General features: G+C 51.4%; 2 protein-coding genes across 2 annotated transcripts in view; one reads left to right on the top strand and one right to left on the bottom strand.

Moving 5' to 3' along the window:
* Positions 1–8,446, top strand: part of UBAC2 (UBA domain containing 2) — a 163,064-nt gene extending 154,618 nt beyond the window's left edge. The window contains exon 9 of the mRNA XM_043477507.1: positions 7,237–8,446. Coding sequence (XP_043333442.1) covers positions 7,237–7,344 — 108 coding nt within the window. The 3' untranslated portion in view covers positions 7,345–8,446. The remainder of the gene's footprint in view (positions 1–7,236) is intronic.
* LOC122447121 (G-protein coupled receptor 183-like) overlaps positions 1–25,107 on the bottom strand; it is a 37,112-nt gene extending 12,005 nt beyond the window's left edge. The window contains exons 1-3 of the mRNA XM_043477509.1: positions 24,793–25,107; positions 19,001–19,492; positions 18,410–18,646 (exon numbers count right to left, since the gene is read on the bottom strand). Of these exons, the coding sequence (XP_043333444.1) occupies positions 18,413–18,646; positions 19,001–19,480 (714 nt within the window). The 5' untranslated portion in view covers positions 19,481–19,492; positions 24,793–25,107 and the 3' untranslated portion in view covers positions 18,410–18,412. The remainder of the gene's footprint in view (positions 1–18,409; positions 18,647–19,000; positions 19,493–24,792) is intronic.
* Positions 25,108–26,120: the final 1,013 nt, after the last annotated feature.

Here is a 26,120-nt window from a genome sequence, read left to right as displayed (position 1 = left end):
ATTTGTTAGAGTGAATGATTGGGTAGCAATCAAATAATCAGCCAATTTTGGGGGTGCCTGAGTCTGCTGAATGCTGAAAGATGTAAGCAGAGGAGCCCCCCCAGCCAGTAGTGAGGGTCTTCTCAGGACCAAACCCCAAAGCACGCAGGAAAGTGCAAAGATGAGGGGCCGCTGAGCTGCCTGCATTGGGTGGGCACAGAAGAAAACCAGTCCACTCAGCCAGCCATGTGATCATAGGGGTTCAGCAGCTCCGAGGAGGAGGTGGGGGGATCAGCTGACAGGAGACGAGGGGAGCACTGGCCCACAGGGGTCTGTCCCTGAGCTTGCCTCGACAGGTGACAGAGGACAGTTGCAATGAGGGCAGGGAAGGGCAAGCCCAAGAGGGGGCCACCCCTCCTGGCAGGGCGTGCATGTGGCCTGGGACGTGGCCAGCCACCAGGGGCAGCCCCGGGGGAGGGGCTGGGACCACCTTTCAGGTGGACGTGACTTTTTGCAAGAGTCAGAATTTGGGAAGTAAGAACCCCCAAACCCATTTGTTTTTGACACCCTTAGCTAAAGGGAAGTTAAAGAAAACCACAGTCTTACTCGAACAAAACAAGCAGAGGAGTGTTTCAGACTGAGAGGAATTGCTGTAGATGTCATTGGAATGAGCGTCCTGCTTCACTAGAGTCAGAGCGTAGTTGAACTGCAAGTAGAATGTTACAGCAGGGTTTGATGCCTTTCCTCGAGTAAGAGTAACGTTGAGGTGGTAGGGGCACTTGTCCCAACCACAGAGGATTTAAAAAAGAAAAAGGGGAAAGGAAAGGAAAACTGGCCCAGGTTTATCTGCTCTCTCTTTAGGTTTCTTTTCTCGCTTGCTGGGGTCTCTCCTGGGGAAGTGTGTTCCACCGTGTCCTCCTTTACAACACACACATGGATGATGGTGACAGGACCCCTCCCATCTCCCAGGCTGGCCTCGGGGGTCCCTGACCAGGAGCAGCTGATGGAGTCGGATGTCACTGCAGGGGACCCTGCACTCGCGTTTCCCTCTGAGCTGCAATTTCAGTGCCCGCTCCTCCTCCCCGTCCAGTTCCTCTGATCATAATGCTGGGAAGTCGCATTTTCAGTCACCAGAAACAGGCCCCGGAGACATTACGTTTGAGTCACCTGAGTTTTTCATGAATAAGTGACGGGGAAAATCGTACCGTCCTCTCTGGATGTTGACCCAGCTCCACCCGGTTTCCAAAAGAAGTTAGAGGCAAGGATCGTGCAGGTTTTTAGACTAGAAACTAAGGTGAACTCTACTGTGATGTTTCGTGGCAAGAATTTTTAGATGGAAACTTTCCTGCGATCAATGCGCAGGCAGAAGGAAGAAAGGACTCACTGGGCTCTGAAACAGGAAAGGAACGTTGAAGGAGATGCATTTTAGGAAGTTCCTGTCCTGGGTTTTTGGGATCGCCACAGCCCCACCAGCCCCACACTGACTCACATGCCCTTGACTCTGCTCTCTTTCTGTCCGACTCCACTAAGGCTGACCATCTTAGTTTTCTTAGGCCAACGCTTGTTTACAAGGTTTAAACGCTAGAGAAGGCAATGGCACCCCACTCCAGTACTCTTGCCTGGAAAATCCCATGGACAGAGGAGCCTGGTAGGCTGCAGTCCATGGGGTCGCGAAGAGTCGGACACAACTGAGCGACTTCACTTTCACTTTTCACTTTCATGCATTGGAGAGGGAAATGGCAACCCACTCCAGTGTTCTTGCCTGGAGAATCCCGGGGACGGGGGAGCCTGGTGGGCCGCCATCTATGGGGTCGCAGAGTCGGACACGACTGAAGCGACTTAGCAGCAACAGCAGCAGCAAACACTAGAAACAAGTGACAGACGTCCCTTGCTTCGCTGTTCAGCATGGCCGTACTCAGCCGTGGCAGGAGGTGTGCGTGTCGGGGTGCTGGCTGTGGACCCGGGGTGGAATCTCAGAACTCGGGACTCTCTCTGGATGTCAGTGACTCGGGGTTCAGGGGGTGGCCCTTCTGCTCCAGGACCTCCCTCCAGCCACTCCGAGCTCACCGCGGCCCCAATGAAAACGAGCCTGCCTTTGATCTCGCAAAAGGAAAGACACGTCAGTTCTCTGACCAACAAAGGATATAAAACTAGCGAAGTGGAAGCAGTTAAAATGAGTGCCAGAAACAAAACCCGAGGGCAGTCCTGTCACCTCGGAGGCCCCGAGGGAGGGATCACACCTGGCCTGGGGCTTCTCGGTAGCACAGGATGATCACAGGAGACGTTCCTGAGCACCTGCCACATGCCGGTCACGGTCCCAGGCCTTTCGCACCCGTCTTCCTGACCCCCAAAGCTGTGAGAAGCTGGGAGCCCGATGCCCTGGTTCCTGGCCTGGGGTCACACAGTGACTCTGGGGAGCCCCTCTGCCGCCCGGCGGGGTCCCCGCCTCCCCCTCCGGGGCTGGGGCGCCTCTCTCACAGCTGCCGGATCCCCTGTGGTTTTACTTTGAGGAATCGTGAGCCTCTAGAGAGTCCTGCCCGAGTCTCGCTCACCCGACCACAGGCCTGCGTGGCCTCAGTCTTCTCTTGCCACTGCCGAGCACGGGAGTCCCTGCGTCATGGGCTAAGTCAGCCTTCACACCCGGACGGTTGCGAAACGCTCGAGGTTTGTGCAAGTCAGGCGCTGGTTAACACGCAGGACCATGACGATGGCTCTCAGCGTCCACCCCAGGGCTGCGCCGTCAGCTGCAGCCTCACCGTCCTGGCCGTGAGACCTGGGCCCCCGAGGAGGGGCAGCAGCAGGAGGCACAGGCTCCTACCGGGCCGTGGGCGCCCCAGCCGGCACTGTCCACTGCGGGGTGACGGGGACCCCGTGGGAACCCCTCAGTGTCCTTCTGGTCCTCTGATTATTTTCCTCATACCCACCCGAGCTTGCCGGTTCATTTTCTGTAGGTGTTTGTAGTTTGGGAAAGTAAAGGAATCCCACAAGTACCCTTTCCTCATGTTGTTCAGTTTTTAAATACTGCTAACCCGATTTCTACTTCGTGAGCTTTCTCATCTGGTCAGAGTACCAGGTCATTCGGCAGTGCAGATTCTCTAGTCACACTCGTCTCCTCACCCCCCAAGAAATCCAAAGGACCCCAGAGCCAGCTTTAGGCAAGGGGCTGTGATGGCCAGCCAATCGCGGAGACCTGCGAAAAACCCAGCTCGGCTGTCAAAACTGGTGACAGCACACGTGGTTGATGGTGTCCGGGAGAGAACGACCTCGGAGGCAGCCTGGCATGCAGGGAATGTGTCTCTCCTCACCAGGACTTCACCACCTCGGACACGGCCCAGCCCACCTCGGACCCCAGCCGCTTTCCCTCCAGCCGCAATGCCACGTGCGCTCTGCTCCATGTGGAGGGCGGCCTGTGCTCAGCATCTCCTCGATTCCAAACCAGATTCAGAGTTGGTGGGCAGGAAACTCCAGCAGGTGGAGGCTGCAGCCAGCGCCCCCGCCCCGTGCCAGTGCCAGGCGAGGCTCTCGTGTCACCAGCTCCAGGTTATGAATCGTGATTTGCCAAACAGATGGATTTGCTCCTGTCGCTGGATGCAAAGAAGCTCCCAGGCCTTAAGTCCTAGAGGTGACAGCGAATGTGGCGTTTGCCACGTGTTTGTTCTCCGCCGTTGAGAACAGCCAAATCGTCAGCACCATGGTGTGTGTCCATGGGTAAGAGACACAGCAGAGAGGGAGCTGCCCACCCCCTCACTGGGCCACGTTTGCTCCACTAAAGATCGTGGTCCTTAACCGGAAGTCACGGCAATAAACATCGTGAAAGGTTATATTGATCCAGGAGTGGATATAGCCCGGCCAGGGGTACCTGGACCCGCGAGGTGGCTGCGCCCTGTTGACCACACGTCCAGCACGAGTCCTGGGGCCCCTTCTCCCCGAGTGACACTCAGTGTGAAAGGCCCCCCAAGGAAAAGGGAAAAGTGTGGATCCTGAGAATGGACGTGTCACGTCTGGCAGGAGCCTGTGACAGATGATGGAGCAGACACGCGTGGAGGAAAAGAGCCTTGTGGTCTGAAGGCCCCACACGGCTCCTGTTGACACAGGATGCCACCAAGATATGTGCACCTCTCGTCCCGAGAGGGATGTTGATGACATCGCAACGGATAATAACACCGAGTCTGAAACTGGTGAAAATGCAAAAAGACTGTTGACTAAGCCACCTGGGTAGAAAGGGGCGGGCTCTGGTGAGTTCTGGGCTCGCCTCTGATCTTGTCTGCTTGGTGTTTACCTTGAGTGGCTTGTTCATTTGCTAATCAGATGGGGATGATACCCATTTGAGGGAGCTGACTAACACCATCGAGGACAGAATTTAAGCTGAGGGCAGTTTCAGTTACTAGACAGTGATCAGAAGTTTGATAGCGCCCAGTCCTAAATCTGGACGAGCAGATTAAACTCACCCAGAGCCCAGAGGCCTAGCTTGAGCACATTTCGCTCAGTTTATCGTAGGCCCAGCATCACTCGCCACCCCAGGATGCTGTCATTACACACTCAGGGCATGTGTGCACGCGTACACACACGTTCATGCCCACTGAGACAAGGCTGGGAATCACAGGAAGGTGCACTCTGCCCTGGGCACACCATGCCAGCAGCACCATATCCTGCAGCCGTAGAAACGGGCAAGCGTTGGGGGGCAGAGGCAGGCCGGACAGTGCTGGGCCCTGAGACGTGGGGATGGGCAAAGGCTGCTGGGCCCTGAGACGTGGGGATGGGCAAAGGCTGACGGGATAAGGAGGAGCCACCCACCCAGTCCCAGCCGGGAGGAGCACGAGGCGCCCACTCTGGCTTCGTCCTCGGCTGAGGGACTCGGGAAAGACCATGGGCCCTGAGACCGTTGGGACAAAGACGAGTTAACCAGGTGGGAGACACGGAGCCGCACGGCCAGGAGGGACCAGGAGCAGGAGAGGAGGACACTGGAGGCCTCACGCAGAGAAGGAAACAGGGCATTTCCTGTGGCTTCAAAAGCAGATCAAGGCCTTGGAAGCCCCATGGGTGGCAAGCAGTGAGACACAGATCGGTCCCCTTGAGGAACAGCCTTCTGTCCCAGCCAGCGAGTTGTGGAGTATTCCTGAGACTCCAGAAATGGCTGTTCCTCCCCGAGGGGACATGGAAGCGGAGATCCCCGCCTCTGCCCACGCCAGCCATCAGTGCCTCAGCCAGGAAGGTTGAGCTGGAAATGGGCCACTGGCCTCCTCCTCAAGGTCGACCCTTCGGGGGCGTGTGTGGGGGGTGGGGAACCAGAATGAAGTTCCTCGGAGGGAAGACCCTCACCGTCCGCTTTGTTTTTAATCTTGGTCTTATCCCACTGATGAGGGATCCCAGCCTCAGTTTGAAAAACATCAGCCAGAGCCCCAGCTTCTGAAAAGTGTGCTGTTTCCTCCCAGCTGGGTTAACCTCTTCCCAAGCCTCTTGATGAGGGTGAAAGAGGAGAGTGAGAAAGCTGGCTTAAAACTCAGCATTCAAAAACTAAGATGGCAGCTGGTCCCATCACTTCATGGCAAATAGAAGGGGGAAAAGTGGAAGCAGTGACAGATTTTCTTTTCTTGGGTCCACAATCACTGTTGACAGTGACTGAAGCCATGAATGATGCTCGCTCCTTGGAAGGAAAGCTATGACAAACCTAGACAGTGTATTAAAAAGCAGAGACATCACTTTGCCAACAAAGGTCCCTCTAGTCAAAGCTGTGGTTTTTCCAGTAGTCATGTTCAGATGTGAGAGTTGGACTATAAAGAAGGCTTGAGCGCTGAAGAATTGATGCTTTTGCATTATGGTGCTGGAGAAGACTTTTGAGATTCCCTTGGACAGCAAGGAGATCCAACCAGACAATCCTAAAGGAAATCAACCCTGAATATTCATTGGAAGGATTGATGCTGAAGCTCCAATACTTTGGCCACCTGATTTGAAGAGCTGACTTCATTGGAAAAGACCCTGATGCCGGGAAAAATTGAAGGCAAAAGGAGAAGGGAGCGGCAGAGGATGAGATGGTTGGATGTCATCACTGACTCGGTGGACATGAGTTCGAGCAAACTCTAGGAGAGAGTGGAGGACAGAGGAACCAGACGTGCTGCATGCAGCCCATGGGGTCACAACTTAGTGACTGAACAACAACAAAAGATTCCTTGAGCGCCCAGGAACCTGGGATCTCAATGGTTCTGGCCCACTCAGCTCTGCACCTCCTTCCCCACTCGCCCCGCCCTCCCCACTCGCCCCATCCACACCCTCCTCCTCGTGGGAAGAGGGGCGGCAGGGCTCTGACCCCTGGGTGCCCCCCGGGCGTCGCGTTCTGTGAAAAGGAGGTTAGAAGTGATGACTAAATCCCCAGTCCCTCGTCAACTTACACCTTGTTGAAAATCTCAACATTTGGAAAAGTATCACTTTTCAATATATGTTTTTGCAAATGTAGTTTATTTCCAAATAAGTTAAAAAAAAAAAAAAAGACGCCTGCAGCTAGTCCAGGGTCCTAAATGTTTCTGTAATACATTTTCAAGTGAGAAAACAGGTCACAAGGAATAAACCAATAACCCTGCCGTTTCGACCTTGGAGACCGCCTGTACGTAAAAGCACAGGAAATCTCTGCATTCACAGCTTCAGGATTTGTGGTTAAAAAACATGCAAGCGTCGTCCTCCCTATCCTTGATGGCTCTTGCCGCCTCCTCCACAAGGTTGTGCCTGGACTTTGCCCCTTCTGCCTGAGCCACGCCGGGAGCTCCAAGCCATGTGTACCGCCTGAGTCCGCCAGCATCAGGAATAAATCCTCAGTTAAGCAGCTGTTTGCCTGCCCGGGGAAATGAGGCTAGGATGAGTTATTCTTCGGGAATCCGATTTGACCCTGAAGGCATGTGCGCGGGGCTGCTGGTAGGACCTACCCCCAAGGCCCAGGCCCACAGCGCAGCCACCCTCTGCTCGTCCTGGCAGGTCACTGTTCCTCGGGAGCCCCTTCCTTGTCCTGAAAATGAGGATTCAATAAGAAAATGCACGTTTGTGGACCGTATATAGTGAGCACCTGAAAAGGTGTCCGTTGTCATTTCATAAACATCAGCTTTCACACTGAAATGAAAGTGTGGTTTATTTTATTTTATTTTAGCTTTGAATCTGAAAAGCTCACCCGAGGAGCATTAAAACTCGCATGAGGAACATTGTGGGGCTGGTGGATTGGTGGCAATGTGGTCAGCCTCCTCATCAGACTTCCGGTTTTGTTTCTGTTTTCAGGTCGCCCGACTCATGGAGATGGGATTTTCGAGGGGCGACGCTTTGGAAGCCCTGAGAGCTTCCAATAATGACCTTAACGTGGCCACCCACTTCCTGCTGCAGCACTGAGGGTCCCGGCTGACGACACAGGGACTGGCGGGCTGCTGGCCTCGGTGGACACTGCCCCCGCTCCCAGCTCAGCCCAGGACCCCAGGCTGGCTGGCGCTGAGTCCCCACTGTCCTCCTGGGCACAGGGGGTCCTTTAATTTCAAGATCAGTTACCATTAAGTATCCAAAATAAGTTTGCCATTAAAATAGCATGCCTTTTCTATCTTTATTTTTGTATGGAGTATTTCCCTTGGTTTGGAGAATCATCACTCATTCCTGATGTGTTTAAAATGCACTCAAATTGCAGACTTCAGGAAGCAGGGGAATAGTGCTGCAGATGGGAAGTTACTGCTGCTGTAATATTCTTTCTACTGTAATATATCTTCCTACATTATATCAGATCGTTCGTGCCAGAAAGGGGGCTGCTATTCAGGCAGCACCTGTCAGATTCTATTTATGGACTTTTTTTCATTGCTTTTTTTATTTTTCCCTGTCAAATTTGCTTTCAAACTCCAGTGGCTATTCAGGGTCCTCACTCCCCCGGAACGAGGGGAGTGTCCCCACCTGCAGAGCTGGCCAGGCCCGCCAACGAGGGAAGGAGAGGGAACTTAAACCCACCTCCACCCGTTCCAGCCCGCTGAAGTCCAGGGGATTTGTCCCAGCTACTCCCCACTTCCATTAAAAAAAATAACAATGGGAGTAATCAGATACCAGCTTGCGGTTCTGGAAGACTCCATGAAACTTCACTGGGATGAATTTTGCTTAGAATATACCCAGTTAGCCACTTGGGCTGGGAGTAAAAATGGGACAAAGAGAAAACAAGAAGAGAGGGCTTCCTCGAGGAGTACAGGCCGCCCTAGCTGCAGGGCCAACCCCTCTAGAAGCAGATTCCCACTGGCCCAGGGGTGACCTGATGTCAGCGTGGGGCAGAGTAGACTGACCCCACCATGAAGAGAAGGGGGAGGCCGGAGCAGACGAGCCTGGAAAGACCTAAAGCAGGCGACAGTTAAGATTTAAAAGAAACTTGCAACTATTGTGTTCTGCAAAGCCAGCAGAAGTGTTTCAGACTGATGCAAATTTAGACATGCGTGGTACTTAACAATAAAGTTTTTAATGTGTTTTACTTTTTGGTGTTTTTTTTTTTTTTATTAGAATTAACCTAAATAAAACTTTGTTCTAGGCTGTGCTATTCTTTACCACCAAAAAAAAAAAAAAATTGTTTTTTTTTTTTTTAACCAGACTGCTTATCTTTCTGCAGAAGATTTGGGTCCTTTATTTGAAGTGAGAGGAGCTCTTTGGTGCCTGTAAATAGGACTGGCCCCTGTGAAACCCCATCCTGAGGCTTGCCAGGGCCATCAGGCTGCTCGGAATGGGGACTGAGGTGACTCTGGGAGCCTAGCTGGTCCCAAGGAGAGGCCACAACTCGATCTGAGTGTCCACTTCTCAAGTTGCAGGGACAGTCAACAGTGGAGGGACGTCCTCGACCGCGGTCACTAGCACAGCTCGACCAGAGAGCCTGAGAGGGTGGATTCGTGTGTCACCTCCACGGCAAATCTAAACCCACCCTCTGGGCTCCCAGTGCAAACCAGTCACGGGAGAGGAGCAACCGTGTCCAAAAACACCCCATGTCCTGAGTTCCTCCTCCCTTCCAGACAGCGCCTAGTGGAGTAAAACCAAACCAGAGGCAAACTTCTCACTCGAGACTTTCCACCGCCTCCCTCCCAGAGGATGGGGAGGGATCCCAAGGTGAGGCCTGAATTCTAAAAAGGATTCACCGCCCCCAAGCTCTTGTTTGCTTTCTTGTCAGGATTCCCTCCTCAGTGAGAGAGCCTTGGCCAGCCGAACAGAGCCTCAGCCACCCTCTGCTTCAGTCCCTCACCAGAAACTGAAGTCCGTGAGGGTGGCGTGACTATTCAGGCCTGTCCTGGCTTTGTTGCAAGGAGAAGTCAACTCTGACTCCATGCTGGAGCTGTTTCTTCAGCTTGCTTTCATTGCTTTTTGTTACTATACTCCTGTATGTAATGGCCTGCCTCTGAGAACCCTGCCCCTCTGCCTGGCTGTTAAAGTGCCTTTGTTCAGGACCCTGTCTGCCTGGGAGGAAGGAAGAAGTGAACACATTCCCCTGGCTGAGGCTTACCATTCTAGGAGACATCTTCGAGATTAAATGGCCTTTTTATTTTGTTTCCTCACCTCCTTTCCCTTCCCCCTGCCACCCAGATCTCTGATTCATAAAAGAACCTGGCATCCAGACCCTGACAGGACGGTTATTTTGAGACATTCGTCTTCCATCTTCTTGGTCAGCAGGCTCGCTGAATAAAGTTGTGTTCCTTGCCTCAACACCTCGTCTCTGGGATTCACTGGCCAGGGACTCAGTAACAGCTTCTTTCGGCCTCTTTTCCAGTTCCCTGCAGCTGCCAAGGTCTCAGCTTCCCACTGGTGACCCTCTATTTTGCATCCTTTTCCTGCAACTTCCAGGCCATTGTCCCCCTTCATCCATTACCAACCCTCTAGGACATTCCTGTCCCCACACACACCCTTGCACATCTGACTTTACTCCCAGACGAGTTTCTTTGCGTGACTGCAGTTCCCACCCCTGACCTGCTTTTGCTTCCAGCAGTTTGTTGCAGATAGTGCCTGCTGTCAGAGTGTGAGTTCCTGAAGACACCCATGCCTCTTATCAAGACACCTCGAAGTCTCAGGCTGATGGCACCCCTCAAGGACCCCTCTTGCAGCCACACATGGGGATGCATGCCAGAGGGGTGCATCAGGGAGCCATTTGGCTTGGTTTCCTTTGTTTACTTGCTAAGTCCTGTCCAACTCTTTGTAACCCCATGGACCATAGCCTTCCAGACTCCTCTGTCCACGGGATTTCCCAGGCAAGAATACTGGATTGGATTGCCAAGGTCTAGAAAAGATCACATAGGCTCTGGATTTTGTGCAAAAGGCAACAGATTGGGCCTAAATTTCAAGTGAAATTTAATTAAGAGATTGTAAGAGAAGGAAGGAGAAGGAAATGGCAACCCACTCCAGTACTCTTGCCTAGAGAATTCTGTGGACAGAGGAGCCTGGTGGGCTGCTGTCCATGGGGTCACACAGAGTCGAACACAACTGAAGCAACTTAGAGTGTGTGCATGCATTGGAGAAGGAAATGGCAACCCACTCCAGTATTCTTGTCTGGAGAATCCCAGGGACAGAGGAGCCTGGTGGGTTGCCGTCTATGGGGTCCCACAGAGTCAGACACGACTGAAGCGACTTAGCAGCAGCAAGAGAAGGAAAAAGTTGTCTATAGTGAACCCCCCCTCCCTTTCCCAAATAAAGGAAAACCTGCCTTCAACGTCCCAACTCCTAAGCCTAGACTGAGTTTTGGATTCAAAACGGTTTTTTTTGGAATCACATCACCCCTCCCCATGGTCAGTATCTCCAGCTCTGGCTGCTCCAGACCTGGCGTCCAGCTGGGATGTTCCAGCCCCCATGCAACCTGCAGGGTCAGTGGGAGCAGAGACGGAAAATCTCATGTGTTCCACCTCCAGCCATTCCCCGGGGGCCGTCCTGACTCTCTGCCTCCCGCCCCAGTCTCCCCAGCTCCAACCACATCACAGGGCCCGCGGCTCCTCCCTGTGTGCTGGCCGCCCTGCTGTCTGCATGGAGAAGGGGCGGGGAAACCCTCTCTTTTTGCCTGGGGCCAGGATTCCTCCTGTGGGGCCAGAATTCTCTTCCCAAACCATTAACTGTGCCCAAAACCACCCAGCTCTCCCCAGGCTGCTCCCAACCACCCTACCCCGGACTCCTGAGAAACCACAGCTGCTCTCCCAACAGGCCCAACATTCAAGGTCAGGATGTTGACCCCCAGACTTCCAGGAGCATTGGTGGCAATACAGCGTCTCCCCTGAGGTTAAACTGTTTTTAAGGACAAGTCTCCATTTTTCTGGGTGGCCAGGTAGAGGCTAAACAGCAGACTGGACTTGATGTTTCTGGGCATCCTTAACCAGGAGCCCTAGGTTCCTGTGGGGCCGATGCCCAGAGCCTTTGTAACCCCTGACTCTGAATTGAGCCCTTGAGTTCGGTGAGTTTCCTCAGAAGTACTGCACTGTGTCTAAACATTGCTCAGCCTAGTACTTCTGTGCAGGTTTTGTAAAACCCTTATTTCAGTAGCCTGTGCTTGACCCTAGTCTTTTCCTATGCATCAAGCCACCAGGGTAAGAGGTCTTTTCAAACCCCTCAGCAGTCTGGGTTCTGTCCAGTTCAAATCTGCACAGAGATAAATAGGACATCAATACCTGCTGGTGACTTAAGGACTGGTTTAAAGGGGGAAGCATGCTTGACCTCCAGCCCTGCTTCCCTCCCTAGAGGACAGAGGGGTGGGACAGAAAGTTCCAAGTTCCAACCCTTATCGGATGGTTAGTTCTCCCAGCGATCAGCCCCCATCCTTAGGTGCTTCCAAAAATCACCTTGTTCACATAATAAAACATGATTCTCTACATGATTCTCTGCACTTAGGGAGTTACAAGGTTTTAGGAGCTGGGAGCCAGGAACTGTAGATGAAGACCAAATATATATGAGAAGGGATTCTGGTCATCTGAGTGACCAAATATATATTTCTTATGAAAGCTTTTGAACAATGGTACTGGAAAAGACTCTTGAGAGCCCCTTGGACTGCAAGGAGATAAAACCAGTCAATCCTAAAGGAAATCAGTCCTGAATATTCATTGGAAGTTCTGATGCTGAAGCTCCAATAGTTTGGCCACCTGATGCAAAGAGCTGACTCACTGGAAAAGACCCTGATGCTGGGGAAGATCGAAGGTAGGAGGAGAAGGGGATAACAGGATGAGATGGTTGGATGGAATCATTGACTCAATGGATATGAGTTTAAACAAACTCCAGGAGATAGTGAAGGACAGGGAAACCTGGTATGCTGCAGTCCATGGGATTGCAAAGAGACGCAACTTAGTGACTGAACAACGACAAATGAATCACAATATTTCACCACGATTTTTCGTACAAATGCCACCTGCCAGAAGCCCTCTTGTCCTAGACTGAGAAACGGTGGTCAGTCAATTAACTTTAAAAAGCTGTGTAAACTACAACTTATTTTTGTTTGAAGTACGATTCCCAAACTCTCTTGCAAAAATAAAAAGTAGATTTCTGCTAATGAATCGAGCAGACATTTAACATTTTATATGCCTTTGGACATAGGCATATGAGAGATCTGATACGCAGGTCAAGAATCAAATCTCCTGAGAAATCTGTATGAAGGTCAAGAAGCAACAGTTAGAACAGGACATGGAACAACAGACTGGTTCCAAATCGGGAAAGGAGTACATCAAGACTGTATATTGTCACCCTGCTTATTTAACTTATATGCAGAGTACATCATGAGAAACGCTGGACTGGATGAAGCACAAGCTGGAATCAAGACTGCCAGGAGAAATATTGATAACCTCAGATATACAGATGACACCACCCTTATGGCAGAAAGTGAAGAAGAACTAAAAAGCCTTTTGATGAAAGTGAAAGAGGAGAGTGGAAAAGCTGGCTTAAAATTCAGCATTCAGAAAACTAAGATCTTGGCATCCAGTCCCATCACTTTTTGGCAAATAGATGGGGAAACAATGGAAATAGTGAGAGACTTTTTTTTCTTGGGCTCCAAAATCACTGCAGATCGTGACTGCAGCCATGAAATTAAAAGACGCCTGCTCCTTGGAAGAAAATCCGTGACTAACCTAGATAGCATATTAAAAAGCAGAGACATTACTTTGCCAACAAAGGTCCATCTAGTCAAAGCTATGGTTTTTCCAGTAGTCATGTATGGATGTGAGAGTTGGACTATTAAAGAAAGCTGAAGAATTGATGATTTTGAACTGTGGTGTTCGAGAAGACTCTTGAGAGTCCCTTGGACAGCAAGGAGATCAAACCAGTCCATCCTAAAGGAAATTAGTCCTGAATATTCACTGGAAGGACTGATGCTGAAGCTGAAACTCTTAATACATTGGCCACCTGATGCACAGAACTGACTCATTGGAATAGACCCTGATGCTGGAAAAGATTGAAGGCAGGAGAAGGGGACGACAGAGGATGAGATGGTTGAGTGGCATCACCGACTCGACGGATGTGAGTTTGAGCAAGCTCCGGGAGTTGGTGATGGACAGGGAGGCCTGGCGTGCTGCGGTCCATGGGGTCGCAAAGAGTCGGACATGACTGAGTGACTGAACTGAACTGAACTGAAGCCTTTGAGTTGTGTAACTTAATATTTGGATACTTGACAATTTGTTTCTTTATCTAACTTATAAAATGGTGATATGTATTGACATTAGCTCAACCATATATGTATACTGTCCAGGAACATTTGGTTATAGTTCTGTGGAAGAAATAATTTTATCAGTGTTCACCAGCTTGTAAAAATCTAGTGCAAGAGCTTAAATAATAAATAAATGCATGCATGCGTGCATGTTCAGTCATGTCTGACTCCTTGTGACTCCATGGACTGTAGCCCACCAGGCTCCTCTGTCCATGGAATTTTCCAGGCGAGAATACTGGAGCGGGTTACCATTTCTTTCTCCATTAAATGAATAATAAAATGAAAAAAAAAAGTTGGATAAACTGCAGAACACACACACAGATGGGCCCTGATTTAACAATGGTGTGGCTTATAATTTTTTGACTTGATGATGGTGTTACAGTGGTACCCATTCAGTGGAAACTGTACGGAATTTTGGATTTTGATCTTTTCCTGGGTTCCTGAGGTTCTTTTCAGTCCGGTCCTCTTTTGTAATGCTGGGGATGGCAGGCAGGCAGACCCCCATCAGCCATATCACAAGGGTCAACAACCATTCTGCACCCAGACAGCCATTTTGTTTTGCACTGTCAGCTCAGAATTCAATAAATTACATGAGATACTCAACACTTCTTTAGAAAATAGGCTTTGTGTTAGATGATCCTGCCCAGATGTAAGCTAGTGTAAGTGTTCTGAGCACATTTAAGGTAGGCTGGGCTAAACTGTGATGTTTGGTAGGTTATGTGTATTAATGCATTTCAACTTATACTTTGAACTTACAGTGGATTCATCAGGCTTACTGGGTGGCTCTAGTGGTAAAGAACCCGCCTGCCATCGCAGGAGATGTAAGAGGTTCAATCCCTGGGTCATTGGGAAGATCCCGTGGAGGAGGGCATGGCAACCCACTCCAGTATTCTTGCCTACAGAATTTCATGGACAGAGGAACCTGGTGGGCTATAGTCCATTGGGTCACAGAGTCAGACATGACTGACGCACCTTAGCACACATATATATGCCTATAATATATATACACACACACACACACACACACACAGAAGCCCATATATTAAATATTTTAAGTTAAAACATGTCAATGATGTTATTGTCACTAAGGCCTTTTTAAAAATTGTAGTTGTACTGATTGGAAATGTGTGTCTTTCATAATCAACACCCACATTGCATTGCTTATGAGTTCCAGTTTGGATTTTTTTTTTTTAATTGAAGCTAGCCCCAGAGCTCAGCAAAGCAATCAGATTGCGTGTCATCTTGGATTTCTACATTTTTCCAAATGACCTATAAGTGTTACACTCAGGCCTATTGTGACAGCATTTTTTGTTTTGTAAGCAATTCACCTTCACCAAATTTCCCAAAGCATTTAACTTAGTTCTTAGAACAACAGCTCTTTCTTTTTGCCTTTATACTTTATTGGTTTATGTAATAATGATTTAATTTTGATAACAACTGATATGGGAAGATTTGGGAACAAACACAGCTGTGTCTTGGGGAGCCCAGAGCCCCACTTGTGGGCACAGAAGACCATGAGTTGGGCAGAAGCCACCGGCCACAAGCAGGCGGTGTGCGGTCCGTGACCCTCAGACCCACAGAGCTCCTGAGATGGCTAAGTGAGGTCTGCTAAGAGAACGTCTATCGCAGCATCAATAGTGAGTAAGCAGGACTTTCCTGGTGGTCCAGTGGTTAAGAATCCTCCTTGCAATGCAAGGGACTCAGGTTCAGTCCCTGGTTGGGGAACTAACATCCCACAGGCCATGGGACAACTAAGCTCTCACGACACAACTAGAGAGCCCGTGTGCTGCAACTGAAGATCCCGCATGACCAAGACCCAGGACACCCAAATAAATAAATAAAGGGGAAACAAAGGGGGCGGAAATCTAAAATATTAAAACCAAAAAAGAACAGCAAGAAGTTCATAAAGATAGGGGAAATTGCCACAGAGGTCTTCCAAAGGGAGGCAGCAAGAACGTTTAGGGGCCTCTGCCCCCGATTTCTTATCCGGCTGCCTCGATGGCCCCCGCCCTCACTGAGCTGGAACAAACGAGTGACAGCGTGTCACCAGTTCCAATGTCCCCGTCACGAAGGATTCCTGAGGCCTGAGGTGTGACCCGACCTTCAGGGAACCCGGCCAGTCTGAGCCTGGCCGCCCACAAGCCCACACACCCCCAGAGGGACTTCACCTCTGTGTCGGCCCCGTGCACCGTGACGTGGTGAGGAGACGGGGAAAGCTGTAGTGAAAGTGGGACCGTGGTTAGCTCGCGGTGTGTGGTGGGGCCGTCGGGGCAGGGATTCTGAGCGCAAAATACGCCTTCTGGGCAAAGCTGACAGTGGAGGGACATTTGGGCATCTACCAGCTCCATTTCTGAAACTCTCCATTCTTCTTCCTTAAAAACGTCAAGTGATTGAGATTCTTAGAAGTCATCGGGAGACCTTCTACCCAAGGGCAGAAACTTCCAGACACCTCCACGGGTAGTTCATGCGCCGGAAGGGGACCCGGGGACCTCGTTATAGAGCCCCCACCTACAGGGCCCACCCCCAACCCCCTGACCCTACACCTTCCTCTGGACCAAGCTCCCACACGCAGAGTGAGGGGACCCTCTGAGGGGGTCACTGATGCTTCCATTTTGACATGCAGGTATTTTGAGTAGGGCTGAAAAACAAGCTGTGGCAGTTGACCTGTTTTTTGGACCAACTAGTATTTAAACCAGACCCCTCTTACTCCCTCCTCCAAGTCTCACTTTGGTCATGAGGCTCTGATGTGGTATCACAGGGGCTTACAGGAGGGGTCAGGGATGGGCTGAGATTCTTCCAGAGAAGAGTGTCTGGAAAAAGGGGTGCTCAGAAATGGGTGGGTATTAAAAGCTGGATCCCCAAATAAGATCAAGTCCTAACCCCCAGCCCCATACCTATGAATATGACCTTAATTGGAAATAGGTGTAATCAAGTTCAGAGGAGGTCATTAGGGTGGAGAAGACTCTTGAGAGTCCGTTGGACTGCATGGAGCTCAAACCAGTCCATCCTAAAGGAAATCAACCTTGAATATTCATTGGAAAGGCTGGTTTTGAAGCTCCAATACTTTGGCCACTTGATGTGAAGAGCTGATTTCATTGGAAAAGATCCTGATGCTGGGAAAGATTAAAGACAAAAGGAGAAGGGGGTGGCAGAGGATGAGATGGTTGGATGGCATTACTGATTCAATGGACATGAGTCTGAGCAAACTCCAGGAGAAAGTGAAGAACAGGGAAGCCTGGTGTGCTACAGTCCATGGGGTCACAAAGAGTCAGACACAACTTAGCGACTCAGCAGCAACAACAACAAATCCAAGGTGACTGGTGTCCTTAGGAAAAGAAGAAAATGCCATGTGAAGACAGAGACACATGGGGAGAAAACCAGGTGAAGATGGAGACAGAGATGGGGATGATATTTACAAGCCAAGGAGCACCAATAACTGCCAGCAAAGCTCCAGAAGCCAAGAGAGGCCTAGATCAGTCTCCCTTGCAGCTTGAGAAGGAACCAGCCCTAGTGATCCCTTGACTTTGAACTTTTAGCATCCAGAACAAGAGCATACATTTTTGTTGGTTTAAGTCACCAGATTGATGATGCTTAATTATTGACTCCCCATGGGGGAGGGTTAGGGAGTCCATGGCGGAGGGGGGGGGGTCCATGGGGGGAGGGCTGGGGGGTCCATGGAGTGGGGGGAGCACAGAGGTCGTGAGCTGGTCGGGCTGGACACGCATGGCTGAGACAGATCTCACGATGACCCCAGTGCCTCCCGCATCTTTGGCAGGGAAACACCTGTTTTATTTCACAAAAAATCTAAAATCGCCCAAGTGGAAATGATCTGTGTTGTGTTTTAAACTCAAGAAAGTGCCATGAAAGGTTTGTTTTGACCGAATGCAAACAACACTAGTGTGCATAAGCACTTTCTGACACGCGCAACTGAAAAATGAATGCTCATGCCCACGTTCTTGTCTTTCTTCCTTCCCCCAGACTGTTCCCGCTCACACACGTGATACAGGAATGTCTACTCCCTGCTCCAGATCAGACTTTTCCTACAAAAGTGATCACCCAGCCCCTCACCCCATTCTCCCACCCCAGAGGCCGCCAGGCCAATAACTTGAAGGGTGTCTTCCTCTCGTTTTCTCACTTTCTCAGGAAAACCTTGGCATTTTTCCAAAGGTTTAGAGATTTTGGCTTTTGCGGGGAGGGGTATTTTTTTGCTCTTTACAACAATTTGCCTCCCCAAATCAGAAACCTTGTCCAAACTGTGACTCTAGTGCTCAGCCAATGATTCTTCTGGTCATGACTGCATTTGATGTGAAAATACTCTTTTCCCAAAAGAAATTGCACACCCTTCAGAGGCCAAGGATGAAGCGGTGTTTATTAGAATACATGAGAGGTGCGTGCTGTGTGCTAAGTCGCTTCGGTCAAGTCCAACTCTTTGCAACCACATGGACTATAGCCCACCAGGCTCCTCTGTCCATGGACTTCTCCAGGCAAGGATACTGGAGTGGGTAGCCTTTCCCTTCTCCAGGGGATCTTCCCAACCCAGGGATTGAATGCAGGTCTGCCACATTGCAGGCAGATTCTTTACCAGCTGAGCCACCAGGAAAGCCCCAGAAGTAGGTTTACGGCAAAGCTAATGAATGCACGCTTCAGAGCTCCTCACTCACCTTCCACGACCTTGTACCTAGCTTTGCATCTATGGTTGTGTATTCTTTTTCTTAAAGAACCCAATCCCCAAATTGTACAAGCTTGGGGTCCTCCCCCCTGAACCCCAGGTGCAGTATGAAAGCTCATCACCTCTTAGACTTCATTCTCCTCCAAGGGCAAGGAGCCTCCCGTCTGGTTGATACTTTGTGTTTCTGAGGAAGCTTTTCCCGGCGGGGAGGAGGGAGAGGATGGTGATGCTTTGAGATTCAGAAGGCGGCGGAGCCATTTCCTGTAACGCGAGGACGCGAAGAAGTAAACGACGGGGTCGATGCTGCAGTTCAAGTTCATGAGGCAGACGGTGAGCTGCAGGCACAGTTTGAAAACCCTCTGCTCGGAGCAGGTGGGCTGGCGGAGCATCTTGGTCACCATGAACTGGATGACGTGGAGATGGTAGGGGATGAAGCAGACGACCACGGCCACCAGCACCACCAGCGTGAGCAGGCAGGCCCTGCGGTGGTGGCCCCTCCGGCTAGTCAGGGGGTTGTCCCGGGCCGTCCGGCACAGCTTGACGGTGATCTTCACGTAGCAGAAGAGGATGACGGCCACCGGGCCGCAGAAGCTCAGCGCGGAGGTCACCAGGACCATGACGGGCAGTGTGAACACCTGCTGGACGCTATTGTACTCCATGCAGGTGAGCCTGCCGGCCACGCGCGTGGTCATGGTGAACCCCAGCAGGGGCGCCGTCTGCAGCGTCGCCAGGACCCACACAGCCGCGCAGATGAGCCGGGCCCGCCCGGGCTCACGCAGCCGGGGACACTGGTGGGCACGGACCACCGCCAAGTAGCGGTCCACGCTCACGCACGTCATCAGGTAGATGCCCGAGTAGGTGTTCACGAAGAAGATGAAGGCCGTCAGCCTGCAGAGCCCCTCCCCGAAAGGCCAACTGAAGTCCAGCAGGAAGTAGGTGATCTTTCCAGGCAGGGTCAGGGCGAACAGGAGGTCGGACACTGCCAGGTGGACCAGGAAGACACCTGTCGAGTTGATCTTCTCGTCCTTCTGATAGGCCAGGCGAAGGGCCAGGACGTTTCCCAGGACAGCGAAGATCAACAGGGCCGTGTAGAACAGAGAGAGCATCACGCTGGCCACCCGGGGCGGGTGGTGGGCAAGGCAGGAGTTGGTGTGCTGGACGAGGCTGCTTGGGTCAGCCATGCTTGAAGCCATGTCAGAGAGGTCCTTGGGAAGACAAGAAAATTAGATGTAGTGTTGTATCTAAGGGTTGCACCTCTAATGTGTCTTGCTGTTGTTCTGCTCAGTGGTGGCCGACTCTCTTGTGACCCCGTGGACTGTAACCCGCCAGGCTCCTCTGTCTGTGGGATTTTCCAGGCAAGACTACTGGAGTGGGTTGCTATTTCCTCCTCCAGGGGATCCTCCCAAATCAAGGACAAACTCGTGTCTCCTGCATTGCAGGTGGAGTCTTTACCACTGAGCCACCGGGGAAGCCCTCACCCCTAATACAGCTACACTTCACAATCTGCTGAAACCTCATGCCCATGAACATGCTCTTTTTTTAATTAAAAATTTTACAAAATGAACACATCTGTGTGATCAGCACTCAGTTTAGGAAAGCACCTCACCAGCACCCCCAGAAGCTCACCTTTGCCCACCCCAACCTCTACCTCCACTCGGGGTTAATTAATACCCTAACTTCTAAAATCACAACTTAGGGGCTTCCCTGTTGGTCCAGTGGTTAATACTTCGCCTTCTAATTCATAAGGCGCAGGTTCAATTCCTCCCTTGGGGAGCTAGGATTCTGCATGACTTCGGGCCAAAAAAAAAAAAAACAAAATATAAGAAAACAGAATCAATATTATAGCAGATTCAATAAAGACTTTTAAAATGATCCACATCAAAAAAAAAAACCCCATAAAATCATAATAAATAAAATCATAAATGTTTGAAAACATAAAATCATAACTGAGACCTGGAAGGGTGGGATGGGGGACCAAGGAGGGCTGCTCAGGAGGGAGGGGACATACGTGTACACACAGATGATTCACTTTGTTGTATAGCAGAAGCTAACACAACACTGTAAAGCAATTGTCCTCCAATAATACAAGTTTCAAAAAGTCACAACTCAGCATGGCTGCCTCTGAGCTTTAATGAGATCATACGCTGCGTATACTATGGACGACCAAACTACCTGACCTGCCTCCTGAGGAATCTGTGTGCATGTCAAGAAGCAACAGTTAGAACAGGACATGGAACAACAGACTGCTTCCAAATTGGGAAAGGAGTACATCAAGGCTGTATATCGTCACCCTGCTTATTTAACTTATATGCAGAGTACATCATGCAAGATGCCAGGCTGGATGAATCGCAAGCTGGAATCAAGATTGTCAGGAGAAATATCAATAACCTCAGATATGCATATGACACCACCCTTATGGCAGAGAGTGAAGAAGAACTAAAGAGCTTCTTGATGAAAGTGAAAGAGGAGAGTGAAAAAGCTGGTTTAAAACTCAACATTCAGAAAACTAAGATCATGGCATCTGGTCCCGTCACTTCAAGGCAAATAGATGGGGAGACAGTGGAAACGGTGACAGTCTATTTTCTTGGGTTCCAAAATCACTGCAGATGGTGACTGCAGCCATGAGATTAAAACACACTTGCTCCTTGGAAGAAAAACTATGACCAACCTAGACAGCATATTAAAAAGCAGAGACATTACTTGGCTAACAAAGATCCGTCTAGTCAAAGCTATGGTTCTTCCAGTAGTCATGTGAGATTTGGACTATAGAGAAAGCTGAGCACCGAAGGATTGATGCTTTTGATCTGTGGTATTGGAGAAAACTCTTGAGAGTCCCTTGAACTGCAAGGAGATCCAACCAATCAATCCTAAAGGAAATCAGTCCTGAATATTCATTGGAAGGACTGACGCTAAAGCTGAAACTCCAATAGTTTGGCCACCTGATGTGAAGAAATGACTCATTGAAAAAGACCCTGCTGCTGGGAAAGATTGAAGGCAGGAGAAGGGGATGACAGAGGATGAGATGGTTGGATGGCATCACCGACTCAATGGACATGAATTCGAGCAAGCTCCGGGGTGGTGATGGACAGGGCGGCCTTGTGTGCTGCAGTCCATGGTGTTGCTGAGAGTCAGACATGACCGAGCGACTAAGCACAGCTCTGGTACAGAGCTAGGAGTGGGGATGATGAGTCACGGGTTCGCACGGTTGGTTGCGGTGGGTCCTGGCAAACAGTTTGCAAAGAGCCACTCTTCATGGTCTGACCGTGTTTGAGATTCCCATGGTACCTCAACCCTGCCAGCACCAGGCACGGTCAGTCTTTTTCAGGGGAGCCATTCTGGTGGGTGTGCAGGGGTATTTTCTTGTGGTTTCAGCTGGCATTTGCCTAATAACCACTGACAGCAAGCACCTTCTCTCTGGTTTATTGGCCATTTATATTTTTTCTTTATGAAGTACCTGTGTATTTTGTCCCTTTTTCTATTGGGATGTCTGTCCAAAAATGTGTGTTTTCCCCTTTTTTTCCAGTCCATTTCCCCCACCTGCCTTTGCTCTTCACACCTCCATTTCTGTCATCTGCATTCTGATCATCCTTTAACGTTTAATTTCCGCATTGAGACAAGAGGAGCAGCTCTCTCTGTGCAGCCAGTGAGCGGGGGTGACTGTCCACTTGGTCCACAGGTGTGCAGAGGGTGTGCGGTTTGCCCAAGGGCCACAGTAAAAGTAGCTCACAGAACCAGAGACCCAGGTGGAGGTGCTGAACTCGGTCATGGGCTGGCTGAAGGGCACCAGCTCCATGAGCCCCAAATCTTATCTTATGTGAGTCACGACGCAGCTGTCTCCTCCTTTGCTAATTTGGCGCTGGCTAGTATGGAGCCTGGGGCTTCCCTGGTGGCTCAGTGATAAAGAATCCCCTTGCCAAATGCAGGAGACCTGGGTTTGATCTCTGGGCCGGCCAGATCCCTTGGAGGAGGAAGTGGCAACCCACTCCAGTGTTCTTGCCTGGAGAATCCCATGGACAGAGGAGCCTGGCAGACTATGGTCCATGGGGTCACAAAGAGTCGGACACAACTGAACGACTGAACAACAACAGATTAGGGAGCCTGCTGTAGACTGTGCCTCTTTGCAACCTAGGCATAGAGAGCTCTGTCTAGTCTCTGCAGATGGAGAAGATGCTTCCATTCAAATGGAAAGTAAGTCCATCAGGAGAGAGAGGAGCTCTGAAAAGTCCTTTGAACCTCAGGATGATGGATGAATGGATGGAGATGATACAGTGATGATGACTAGATAGACAGATACACAGTTACATAGGTAGGTAGATAATAGATGGTAGATAGATGATAGATGACAGAGATATAGAGATGGTGACTAGATAGATCTGTAAACAGACAGCTAGACAGAAATAAGGAGGTAAGTGGGTACACTCTCCCAGGGGTCCCACCAGCTCCAAATCCAGGGGGAAGGCTGTTCCTCCTCATCCCTTCCTTGCCTGAACAATCTGACCCTCAGGTCGCAAGGAGGTGGGGGCTGGGGGGAGAGGCTCTGTGCCCTCCCAGTAGGGCAAGGAGGGCATCTCAAGGGGCCGGTTTAGCTCAGGAGGGTCCCAGCCACAGGTCGATTCTGCTGCTGGAATCACTAGCACTCGGCCCAGAGCTGCAACCGGGAGGGCTGTGGGAACCTTGTGTGACCCTTGCCTTTTCTGTTCAGGCCTCACTGGACTCAGAGATGAACCGGCACTTTAAAAGACCCCACCCTGGGCAAGCGACCCACTTCCTGACTTTCCTGGGCCTCTTCCCCACACACCAGCCCACAGCCCAGGGCGCCGGGCACATGGCATAACCCCAGGGCCCCGCCAAGCACCACCTCCTCCCCAAAAACCTGCGGGGAGGTGCACCCACAGAGCTGCCACACCCACCTCCCAAAGTGGGGGGATGGGTACTGCCACAGCTGTGAGTCCGGGGAGATCTGACCCACACGAGGAGCCCCTCCCTGCCCGAGAGAGGGGCCCTAATGCCTCGGACCCACTGACCTTTCCTCCTTCTGCTCTGGTCCACCCCCCTCCTAACTGCAGACCTCGGCGGAATGTCCCTTCCTGCCCGCCAGGGGCACCAACTAACTGCCCAGTGCCTTGGGCTCTGGCCCACACCTGCCCAAGTTGTGCTCCTCGGCCTCTTTCTGCACCGTTATCCCCGCCCCAACCCGAGTTCTCCCCGCTGCACACGCAGAGCAGCCCATCGCCCCTGCCCCATCCCACCTGCTCATAGAAAACGACCCGCTCTTGGTCTCGCAGGGGAGCAGAATTTGCCCCCAAAACACACCTCTCTGGCCGAAGGATCACTTTAACCTGCTTATTTTTAAGAAATCACAGGCACAGAAGAAGCGCTGAAAGCCAAGTAGAAGTTACGCTTAAATGAAACACATTCAGGACTTCCCTGGTGGTCCAGGGGTGAAGAGTCCGCTCGCCAGTGCAGGGGACGTGGGTTCGAGCCCTAGTCTGGGAAGATCGCACATGCCTCGGGGCAACTAACCCGATGTGCCACACCTATCGAGCCTGTGATCTAGCGCCCGGAGCCCAAGAGCCTGTGCCCCACGCCGCAACTAGAGAGTAACCCCCACTAAAAGCCCGCAACCACAACAGAGACCCAGCATAGCCATAAGTAAATAAGTAAACATTTTTTAAGAAGACATTTCTATTTGTCGGGGTATCTCCCTTGCCCTACCAAGAAGAGAGGTTAATGACTCAATGTCTGGAAACTCCAGTCAATGCAGAAGGCGAGGGGTCACCTGCAGAGCGAACTTGCCCTTGTCTCCTGCCCTTCTCGGGCTCTGCTCTCACGTCTGGCTCCCACCACCACCCCGGACACCCAAGATCTTCTGTTGTCTCTCGCTGGAGAACGTATCTAAAAATGATGGTTTTGCTCACTCCGGCGACTTCGTTTTCCTGGGTCTCTCCCCACGTGTACACATTATTCAGCTTCTGTTCGTTTTCCTCCTGTTAATCCATCTCTCGTCAGTTTAGGGATGAGGCCAAAGGGAAGGGAAGAAGAGACATGTCCTCTCTCTTACAGCCTTTCCTGTCTTGATACAAAGTTACAGATGCATCTCCCTCTCACAAGACTATGCGCCTTGGAGACTCACCCAGTGGTGACCGCGGGGCCAGGTGGTCAGCTGGTGCAGCCACGTAGGGACAGATGCTCAAAAGGGCCTGCAGAGGCTTCTGAGGGCTACACCCCAGGTCTAGCCCGGTTCTATCAGCCGGTTTTGCTCAGGGACGTGAGGCTGACCCTGACCTTGGGTCTTTCTGGCCTGACCTGTCTGCTGCCTGATCGGGAGCGGCAGCAGTCCCCCCGGGTGTCCGGGATGAGTAAGGATGCTCCACCTATGGCTGAGAGAAGCAGAGAGAAGGGGGGTGTGTGTGAAAGGCAGAGTGATCTGAGCCTTTCTCCCCAAGTCCCAGCAAGACACGCCCTTCCTGTGGTGCCTAGAAACACTCACCTCTGGTGGGCTTACCTCGCTCACCAAGGGTGATGCCAGGGAGCCGGGTGGAGCCTGGGTCAGCTGCCTCCGCAGGGGCCCTGGGGCATCAAATGTACCCCGTGCAGTCTCCCTGCTATAGGGATTGAATCAGTTCACTGCACTCTTCTTTCTTTCACCCACCCCTGCAGGGAAAAAAAAAAGAAAGGAAAGAAGAAAAAAAACCACCCGGGGTATCAGGCAAGGTGATCTCCCTGCCACAGGCGGAGCTCAGAGCTCGCTCAGCCACAAGGCCTCCCACCTCCCAAAAAGGACGAAGTGGGGGAGCGTTGCTCCAGGAACCGGTCCCCCCTTCTTCCATTTCTGTGCCCCCCACAGGCAGGCATGTAGGCCACAGGTGTGACTCTCAAGCCACCAGGGTCAGGAACTTCAAAACCCCGCCAGCATCCTCCCCCGTCCCGCCCCCAACCCCGACGACTAGGGAGTGAAGTTCAGCAAGAAGGGCTTTAAGGGGACCCTGATGAGCTCAGGCTGGGGTTGAGCAAGTGAGGGGAGCTTCGCCTGGCTCGGGATTTCCTGGGAGTATGATCCAGGCTTTAGGGCTCTTCAATGGAGCCTGAAAGCCAGTTTGCAGCCCTGACTGGCCGTGCTCCCGAGGGCTGCGCTTGGCAGGAGGTGGACGGCTGATGGAGCCAGGGTGCTCCTTTCCTCTGCCTCCCAGAGAAGGCGTCCCCCCACCACACCGCTGGCAAGTAAACGAGGCATCGGACCCACCCTGGGATGCAGACTGGGCCTTACTGCTAAGCTGTTCATTCTGGGCACGTGAGCATGGGCTTCTTTCTGGGCGCTCTCTGAACATGGAGGGAAGTTGCTTCTCTCACCAGCCAGCTCACCAGTCCACCAAAGAGTTCCCACCCGCCTCCCTGCCCTTTTCCACCCCCATCCCTGAACCGTGTGTCTCTGGCCTGACATCCCACCTGCCTTGGGCTCCTCCAGTCTAGAATGTGGATCAACACACCCCTCTAACTGGTCTCCCACTGGCGAAGGCCATGGGGCCCCACGGGCCCCGAAAGACATCTTCCAGAGCCCCAGGTGGGGTGGAGAGAAGTCTGTGAAGCAGTCCTGTCTCACCTGCAACTTTCAACATCAAATTCCCTCCAATAGCCCGGAAGGAGGAACTAACGCAGTTTCTTAGTTCAGAGGTGCCTGACCTTCACTCAGATTGCAACCCTAGGGAACTTGCCTCCAGGCCCTCCAGACATTTAGGATTCTCCCACTCAGAGGAGAGCCCAGAAGGCCTAAAAGGGGGCAAGAGACTGTAGAATGTGCCCACCTCACCTTGGTCACGCATGATTCACTCAACA

Source organism: Cervus canadensis, chromosome 9 (assembly GCF_019320065.1).
Source record: "Cervus canadensis isolate Bull #8, Minnesota chromosome 9, ASM1932006v1, whole genome shotgun sequence".
In the NCBI taxonomy this organism is placed as follows: Eukaryota; Metazoa; Chordata; class Mammalia; order Artiodactyla; family Cervidae; genus Cervus; species Cervus canadensis.
The sequence above is the reverse complement of the archived record's forward strand: the minus strand, read 5'-3'. Positions and strand labels throughout refer to the sequence as shown.